The 9,753-nt window shown below is 53.4% G+C and overlaps 2 protein-coding genes across 2 annotated transcripts in view; one reads left to right on the top strand and one right to left on the bottom strand.

The window, feature by feature from the left end:
* Positions 1–1,939, top strand: part of si:ch211-186j3.6 (neural-cadherin) — a 139,774-nt gene extending 137,835 nt beyond the window's left edge. The window contains 1 exon segment of the mRNA XM_067249417.1: positions 1,881–1,939. Coding sequence (XP_067105518.1) covers positions 1,881–1,939 — 59 coding nt within the window.
* A 1,993-nt stretch (positions 1,940–3,932) lies between these two features.
* znf507 (zinc finger protein 507) lies at positions 3,933–9,468 on the bottom strand. Its single transcript, XM_067249416.1, has 6 exons — positions 7,186–9,468; positions 6,092–6,209; positions 5,662–5,773; positions 4,990–5,094; positions 4,480–4,614; positions 3,933–4,392 (listed from the first exon to the last, which is right to left on the bottom strand). The coding sequence occupies exons 1-6, from the start codon at positions 9,466–9,468 to the stop codon at positions 3,933–3,935; spliced, it is 3,213 nt and encodes a 1,070-aa protein (XP_067105517.1).
* Positions 9,469–9,753: the final 285 nt, after the last annotated feature.

Below are 9,753 nucleotides of genomic sequence, written 5' to 3'. Positions count from 1 at the left end.
AAACTTGGTTTGAATCGTCCAAATTAATGAGAGAAGTTAGCTCTGATCTAACTAGATTTGATTGGTTAAACTTCCACACAACATCTGTGTTGCCAGTGGTGTAGTATGATGTAGTGGGCATGCTGCCCTGTTAATTTACAAACACCCCTCCTCCCTGTGCTGTCCCATACTCTGCAGATTACTGCTTATTTTATAGTGGACAACTGAAATCCTTGTGGGCATTTGCCATATCACTGCAAATCATCATTTATTTATTTTCTTTATATCCCCAAAGGGTTGTGCATGCACCCTGGTGAATAACAATCTACACCACTAGGTGTTACCAATTCAGTCATGATCGGCAATGTATTTATGGGAGTGGAAAAGTCCTTGCATCATTCAACAAATATAACACAATGATTTCAGTTGACATTTTCTCCAATAACCACAATGCCACCTGTTTATATTCTCAGTCTTTATTACCCAAAAATACATCAGAAAAGTTGTGACATAATACTGTCTATTAAGCTCAAAATAAATAGGACAAGGAAAGAATCCCTCCAAGGTACTGATCATCCTAAACAGAACTGTGGCAACGATAACGGATAACAGATCGGATCAGCACCAACTCAGAGAACAATCCAGTTCCCACACTCCTTTGGCGTTAAATGCATGTAGCTGAATGCAGCTCATAAGACCCTTACAGTTCCCTCAAATACATTACTACCAGTTTTCCAATTGTATTCAAACATTTGAACTACAAAGTACATTTATTTCTTATTGTAAGATATTTAAAAATAGATTATTCTTTAAAAATGTCAGTTGTTCAATAATACAGTATTTCAACTACAGTAAATATATACACATATACCCATGTTACAGTACCATGTGTTTGGGTATAATTCAGAACTAAGGGGTGATGGGTGTGGGGGGGGGGGGGGGGGGCGGGAGGGTGTTACAGAATGAAGAGGCTGTATTCAGGGTCTGATTGAATAAGGCCCCTAAGATCTCAATGGAATGAACCGCTGTGTGCCCAACACCTGCACCACATGCTTCTGCCAGCGACATCAGGAAAACAAGTCAACAATGCCGTCATGAGGGCCCACAGCACACCCACAGAGGTGCCGTCATGAGGGCCCACAGCACACCCACAGAGGTACCGTCATGAGGGCCCACAGCACACCCACAGAGGTGCCGTCATGAGGGCCCACAGCACACCCACAAAGGTGCTGTCATGAGGGCCCACAGCACACCCACAGAGGTGCCGTCATGAGGGCCCACAGCACACCCACAAAGGTGCTGTCATGAGGGCCCACAGCACACCCACAGAGGTGCCGTCATGAGGGCCCACAGCACACCCACAAAGGTGCTGTCATGAGGGCCCACAGCACACCCACAGAGGTGCCGTCATGAGGGCCCACAGCACACCCACAAAGGTGCTGTCATGAGGGCCCACAGCACACCCACAAAGGTGCTGTCATGAGGGCCCACAGCACACCCACAGAGGTGCCGTCATGAGGGCCCCCAGCACACCCACAGAGGTGGATTCTAATAGGAGATGGAATTTGGTGCAGGTAGTCACTCAGACGTTAGCCTCGCTGGAACAAGCACGCATCGCCTCGCTAAGGTCTAGTCTGAGCAGCCATGCTAAACCTGCGGTGGTCAAACAGTACTGAACACAGGCAGACGGACATACACACGGCATACATGCCAGGACATACAGCACATACAGACTACATACATGCTCTGAAGGCAAAGCGAGAACACAGTCAATGCCTGGAGAAAGCTCTCACTGGTGTCAAGTGGAGAAACAAAGGCACAAAAGATCAGATGCCGACAACAAAAGGAGCAGCTAACTAAAACAAAACGTTCTCTTGCTTTCGACAGCTCTGGTTCTCCAGGCTACACGCAGATGGATGCTTCTCCATCGCACGTAATGGCACCTTCAGGGGCTCCGTGATCAATGGTTCTAATCCCTTCATCCACCTACACAATGATAACCCTGCTGTATTGGTAGAGATCAGTGACCTAAATCAAATCTGTCATGTGGTGTTAGTACGTTGCCCGGAGCTACCACCAAGGTTGGGAAGTGGACCAGGTCGAACGCTCTGTCCTTTCAGGCTAATCTTGTGAGTTCTCCTAAGTGCAGTGGTCCATCTTATGGACCAGGCAGGATGTTTCCAGAACAGTGTGTGCCAGGGTGGCCAAACACCGCTGCCATGTCCTAACCTCTGATTAACAATCGTCTGAGAGCGGGGGAGCCGAGAACTTACGTCTTGGATGCAACTCGTTTTAATTCTGAGTATGTGGCATTAAAATGCATGTTATGTTAATGGAGGCAAGGAGAGGTTCAAATGCACACCGTGTCACTGTCTCCATGACACACACACACACACACACACACTTTGAATTGTAAATGAACGAGATGCAATAATAATCTTCCATGATAATGAGCTTCAGCCAGAGATAAAGATTTCATTTCTTTGATACATTGAACTACACAAACACAATCCAGAATTAGGCGATGCATTATGGATATCTTCCTTTTTATCATAATGTTCTACTCGTACTCCATCAACATCAAAACCCTGGGTTGGCATGCAGAGGACTGGGGCCAGGTAAGCGCTCAGAATACCAATGAAAGGTAGCATGGAGGGGCCACGAGAGGAAGAAGGGAAACGTGTTAGGGCAGGAGGTGGAGGTCGGTGAGTAACCACACACACACACGCGTGCTCGTTGCACCACTAGTTCATCCAGCCTTTGTAGAAGTTTTTCAAGTTCGATCATTTCAGCCATTGGTCAATAAAGCACTGATGAAAGATACAGCAGAGTGTCTCAGTCTAAGCTTGGAGACTGTAAGAGTAGCATCGGCGACCCCAGGCTTGGCAGTGGCAGGGGACGCTACACACACCACAAGTCACGAGGAGGTGACAATGGAAACTGCATGTGACGGACCAGGTGGTTACTGCAGAGTATCAAAACAAAACCCATGAAATATGATAGCGCTATCATAACTAATGGCATGCCTCGCTCGGATGATTCATCAAGAAATAACAGACCGTCTATAGACAGCTGGTCTGGAACAGCAACATCAATGCCCCGTTGTTGATTAGATCTAATCCCTTTAGAGTAGTTATGCCGCCATAGCTGGGTAACTCAAGGCCACCTCAACATCGTATGCAGCATCAATGTCTATCTCAGCGGTCAAATTTACGATAAATAAGATACAAATAATGTATATATATATATAAATCTAAAAAAGGATTTCCTCCTTTGCCGGCACATAACGGAAAGTTCTCCATGCATTTAGAGATAAACAGGAAGTTATATTCAAACTGTGACGCCCACAACTAGCATGTACTTGGCAACTAGCAGAACTGCCACCATGAGTGGATCCTAAGCTTATATTTTTGTAAAGGATTAAATAGATTAAATAACGTTACAGTATCTGAATACAAGTAAAAAGCTGCCTTAATGTAATCTGATTAAATTATTAAAATAAAAACGATTCTGTTCCTATGGGTTTGAAATGTATGGTTGTGGTGGTTGAGGTATTCTGGGTGTTTGAATCAGGTACGAGGTGAGTGTTAATGCAATGTCTTGGACATCAGGTTTTCCCTTGGGAGGTTGTTGGTTTGGGAGTTTGGATTCAGCGACAGTCCTTAGAACCTCGCTTCCACCTGCAACTCATAGCAAGAGACCAAAGATGCACAAGTGTTCCCCCTGCCTGCCACTTGATAAGACGGTCTGTTGGACAGATCCAGGATCTGTTGTACTCCAAACAACATCACCTGTACCGCTACCGGCAGAGCCCCATTACTGATCTGAGGCCAGTGTATCTCTGGGTCTCGTCAGCAGCCCGGTGCAGCTGATCAAGGCTGCCTCACTGTGCAGTGCTGCCCTCTACAGGCTGGGGCCTCACTGGGCAGTGCTGCCCTCTACAGGCAGGGGCCTCACTGTGCAGTGCTGCCCTCTACAGGCTGGGCTGTGCTCTGCTGGTGCTCCTTGTTGAGGATGATGCTGATGATGTCTCCCTCGTGGACCTTCATGTGTTCCATCAGCCTCTCCTTGCTGGTGGATTCGAAGCCGCAGATGCAACAGCAGAAGAGGAGCACGCAGTACTCCATCCCAGGACCAGCGCCGGGCCGGGCCTGGGGGGCCCCCTCTCTCCCTGGATGGCTGGGGTAGTCACCGGACTGTTCTCTGGGGGTCACCTGGAGGGGGTCCAGGGTGGTTGTGGCCCCCGGGGTCTCGGCCTCCAGCCCGTCCACCTGGAATACCGTGGCCGGGGGGGCTGGCTCCGCTGACACCCTCTCCTTGTCTTTCTCCCTGTCCTTCCCAGCATGCAGAAGGATGGCTCGCTCCGCCATGGGGTCGGGTATGGGAGGAGGTTTCTGGGGGACCGCTGGGGAGCTGGGAGAGAGAGAGAGAGGACTTAGACTGAGAAGCTCTCTGTATGGAAGAGTGTGCCAGCTACGTAAACACTGCAGCTGAACTCACCGGCTGCTCTGGGTGATGGCCTCGTTGATAGCCTTGTTCACCTGCTCGTAGTTGTAGTTCTGGTCTCCAGCGTGCTTCCACATGTGGGACTTGAGGGAGGGAGGGTGGCTGCACACATACCCACACAACGAACACCTGGAGAGCGGGAGGGAGGGAGGAGACAAAAAAAGAGAGAACGGGTTTAAGTCTGCTGGATGGGATTCTGTTCTTCTCTCTGTAAATTCTATCAGAGGAATCAGGCCCAGCTAAACACTCCCCAGAGACATCCAGCCAGGAGGCCAACTGATACAGTTTATCTACAGGGCTCCTCTCACTCTCACACACACACACCGTGCACACACAGCACCCACACACTTCCTCCCTCTTTCTCTCTCCCACAGACACTCTCCCTTCCACACTCTCTCGCCCCCGTCTATCTTTCACAAGTTCTCTCTCGCTCTCTCTCACGTCTCACCCTCTCTCACCCGCCCTCACCATGTTGACACACCCCCACGCTTCCCCAGTCCTGACCTGTACTGCTCCAGCAGCTGCACTGCCTGGTGTTCCTGGGGATGGCGCCTCATGTGGCTCTTCAGACTGTTCATGTTGGTCGTAGCAAAGTCACAGCTGCAGCACCTGGGGAGGGGGGGGGGGAGGTAGAGATAGATAAATAAGGGGGATGAGGGAAGAGAATGGATGGGTTGTGGGGGGGAGGGGTATAGGCAGTTAGACTTTCCTCTGCGTCCTACTTTAATTACAGGCCGCATTTGGCTGTTTGAGGCTCGTCCAAGTGGACGGGCCTCCTGGGAGACCTGGGACGCTGCAGGCTGGCTGGGAGCTGAGCTGCCTGTTCAGAGAGGCTGGACACCAACGGGCTGGCCTCTCCTCTCGGCCCAGCTCAGCTCACAGCCAGGCCGGCTCTCCTGTGCTCCTCTCTGGGGAGCCTGGCCCTAAGAAGCGTGGCCACAGGACCAGATACACCCACACACACGGTCTCTGTGGAGGGGGTGTGGAAGGCATCAGCCACTCAATACATCCATTACGCGTGTGTGTGTGTGTGATATGACACCCCCCTGGGAGGGTGTGTAAACACACCACAAATCCTCCAAGCTAACACGGTGTTGATACTGCGGAGGGAGAGAGAGAGCACAGCTGGATTTTGAGACCACGCTGCCCCCTGCTGGACGTGGAGAGGGGCCCCACCTGTAAGGCTTGTCCGAGTTGTGGATCCTGCGGTGGTTCCTGACTCCCACGTAGGTGGAGCTGGTGTAGTCACACACGTCACACTTGTACACCTTTTGCACCCGGACGGAATCTACCGGAGAGGAGACCGGGTCAGAATATGGTCAGCCTGCAGCTAGCTGTAGAGACCGTTGGTGCCCTGACCTATGGTAATATATTCATGTAATCATGTTTTCATTTCGCACACAATTTCAATCCAATGCGAGGATTCCCGGGAGGGGGGAGGGGGGGTGTTGAACCTTTGACTTCTTAATCTGCTGTCAAAGGCTTTACCACTGAGTCATAACCATACCCTATGTGATGGTTTGTGTCTAGTTCTATGGTACTTAGCCTTGGAGGCCTGCCGTGTAGTGTTGTGATTCTGAGGGCTGAGGTGTCACCACTCTCTCACCCTCGTCTGTCGTCCTCTCCGACTCCTCAATTGTTGCCGTGGTTTCCGTTACCAGGGTGAGTGTTGCCGCAGTGTCTCCGACGCTGTGTTGCTCTCGTTCGTGGCTTCTCAGCTGGCTCTGATGGTGATCGATACACACCATCACTTATCAATACAGTCACTTATCCATATACACCATCACTTATCAATACAGTCACTTATCCATATACACCATCACTTATCAATACAGTCACTTATCCATATACACCATCACTTATCAATACAGTCACTTATCCATACACACCATCACTTATCAATACAGTCACTTATCCATATACACCATCACTTATCAATACAGTCACTTATCCATATACACCATCACTTATCAATACAGTCACTTATCCATACACACCATCACTTATCAATACAGTCACTTATCTATACACAACATCACTGTTCAATGCACAATTTCTTTTTCAATACAATCAGATCACTCCAACACATACACTTGAATCTGGAGTAAACAGTCTCTTTCTTCCAACTGTAGGCATTAAAACTCCCTAAAAGCTGACAGATATCACAGAGAGAGAAAGAGGGAGAGAGAGAGAGAAAGAGGGGAAGAAACCAAACTCTCCTCAACTAGGCTACAGATTCAAAGTCTGGCTGCCCAGCCCTCTGTCTCCTATCATAAATCAGCATGATCTCTACACAACTTCAGAGAAATCTCGAGGCGGTAATGAAATCAATAGTTTTGTCTCACTTCCTCCATAAAAAACCTAGGCTAACTAAGCACTGCACTGCACCAATCACGCCTGCAGCTTCATAAGAGACCTGGCCAGCTTTCATCTCTCCCCCATCTACAATCAGATCAGCTTCTCTTATCTCATGTAATCTTTATGGAGGAGATTTGGGTCATCGAGACACACAAACTCTGCTGCCGCTCCGACAGAGGGAGAGGAGCGAGGGGGGGCATTTCAATGTTACATCGCTGTCTGGGGACACGGAGAAACGACACTCTGTCCCCATTTCAGAGGGCTAATCCCTTTCCGCCGCCCCCAACTTTTCGGGCGTGGGTGAAGCCGGCGCTAACTTCCCGCTGGGATTGGCTCACTCACTTTGTAGTGGAAGGTGTGCGGGCAGTGTCTGCACTCGTACAGCCTGCTCTTGCAGTGGTGGATCATGTGGGTCTCCAGGTCCTTGCTGTCCAGGGAGACGTGCTCACAGATGGGACACTGGTAGGGCTGTCGCTGGCGGTGCACGCGCAGGTGCTGCTTCACGTAGCCCTTGTTGCCGCTGCTGTACAGACAAAGGCGGCAGCGGTATGGCCGTTCGCTGCCGGGCAGGTAATCCACCAGGCCCCCGTCGGGCGCGGGGCTCTCCGCGGCTCCACCGCAGGCCCTCGCCCCGCCGTCTCCCCCCCCCGGCGCGGCCCGGCCCTGGGCGTTGTCCTGGAGCTCTCTCAGGATGTCCTCGTCGGACGCGTTCTGGTCCGAGCGCTCCCGGAGTCTCTCGATAACGGTCAGCAGAGACACGCTGATGCCGGCCTTGGCTGGGCCCTCCTCCTCCTCCCCCAGCCCTGCGTCCTCCCCCAGCCCCTCCCCCGGCCCCAGCCCCCGCTCCCTGGCCTGGCTCTGCAGCACATCCACCCCCTCGGAGGATCTGAGGTCTGCAGCTGAGGAGTCTGCAGCCGGGGCCTCATCCAGGAGCCTCTGGCCTCCGTCCAGGGTCTTGAGGCTGGGCTTGTGGAGCTCCGGGGTCCTCATGGGCATGGCCACCAGGGCCTCTGCAGCCAGAGAGTGCAGCCTGAGGGACTCAGAGTGGGTCCTCGTCCTGGCTGGGGGGATGTTCTCATCTGGGGGGGGCTCGCTGGGGGCGGGAGGTGGGACCCCCACCAACTGTCTGTCACCGCAGCCCCAGCCAATCACCACCTCTGACAGATCCTCTTTGTGAACCGGTAATGGCTGAGGCTGGGGCGGCGGGTTCTCCTCCTCTTCCTCGACTTTGATTCCAGCCAATAGGCTCTCGTCCACGTCCACTTCCGGGGCGAGGAGGAGGGGCTTGGTGGCGACAGGTTCCTCTGCGCAGGGCAGGCGCTCCACGATCACATTGACGTGCCCCGCCGTGTTCTGGCTGCAGCTGATGATCTTCTGGGCCGACGACAGGAGGCTGTCAGCCGCCGTGTTACCGCGACAACTGTCGCCCTTCGTTTCCGCGGTCACCCGCACCTCCACCATCGGCACCTCACCGGGCGGATCTTTGGAGGGGTACGCCTCTTCCGCCGAGCTCTCCTCTCCTATTGGCTGCGGCCCCTGCTCCGTGTCTTCCTTCACCGCGGGGCTACAGAGCTCCATGTTGTGGATGTTCCGCAGGGCCGGGGGGGTCTCGGGGAAGGGGGCGAGGACCACCAGGGATTCTCCCTCCGTCACAGGGGGCACCGGGACCGGGGAGAGGGGGGCCTCGCGTCTGCAGGGAGCGGCCGCCTCGTCCTCGAAGATGGGGTAGGAGCAGTCGACCAGGCCGGCGTGCTTCCAGGCGTGGGTCTTGAGCATCCTCTGCTGGCCGCACACGTAGCTGCAGATGAGGCAGCGGTACGTGCCGTACTCCTCGTGGCTGTACCACTTCTTACCGGCCGGGCTCTCCTCGGCGCAGTCCGCCGACGACTTCGAGGCGTCGGCCCCGATGCCGCCGCCGCCCGCCCCCACCTGCTCGGCGCCGGGCCGCGGGCCGCACGACACCTCGGCGTCGCCGTCGAAGTGCAGCCGCACGTGGCGCTCCAGCTCGTCCTGGTGGCGGGAGGTGAAACGGCACTCGGAGCACATGAGGATGAGCTCGCTGTGCTGCTCGTTGTGCTGGCAGAGGTGCTCCCTCAGCTGGGCCAGGGTGGGGGACAGGAAGCGACACAGGCTGCACTGGTAACACGTCACCGTCCGGCTGCCGCTGCTGGGGTCCACCTGGGTCCGCTCTCCTGCCACCCCGACCTCGTCACCCTCCCTGGGCTTCTTACACGGGGAGGCTCCTCCGCTGCCCTCCCTGCTGTCGGCCGCTCCCCTGGAGGAGGCACAGCCCAGCAGTGCCCTCTTCTGGCCAGACAGCGAACATCGCCTCTGGGGCCTCTTCTCCACGATCTTGCTAAGTTTTTCGATGACCTGGATAAGAGAGTCTGCTGCCTGTCTGTGCTGCAGGCTCTGGCTGTCCTCCTCCTCCCCAGCCTCTCCATGGGGCCTAGGCTCCCCAGGGAGGGTGGAGGAAGGTGGGGCTGACGCTGCCTCAGCACCTGGTATGAAGACAGAGTCCTGGGGAGCAGAGTGGGGGACTAGGACAGCCACACCACTGCTCTCCTCCATACCTGGGGAAGAGGACAGGACCGGGTTAGACACACTGGCATTGACACTGGGCATAGCACGCAGACAAAGGTCTAATAAAGTGGAGCTCTGCTGCTATGAAGCCAGCTGGGCAGTTTTAGAAGGCAGACTCCAATCATCAGGCCCACACCCTCCATGATAAAGTTGGGAACACCTTTAGAGCACTTAAACCTTGTGTTTTGCAACTCCAACATTAGCCTTTAAGGAAATGATGAGGTGAACTGTTCAACCCACCCCACTCACTCGAAATTGGGCTAATTAAAAATGTTTAACTGCATATGATAATATTCCTATTGGAGGATGATCAATATTCTTAACAAC

This window comes from Osmerus mordax, chromosome 13 (genome assembly GCF_038355195.1).
Source record: "Osmerus mordax isolate fOsmMor3 chromosome 13, fOsmMor3.pri, whole genome shotgun sequence".
NCBI classification, from domain to species: domain Eukaryota; kingdom Metazoa; phylum Chordata; class Actinopteri; order Osmeriformes; family Osmeridae; genus Osmerus; species Osmerus mordax.
The sequence above is the reverse complement of the archived record's forward strand: the minus strand, read 5'-3'. Positions and strand labels throughout refer to the sequence as shown.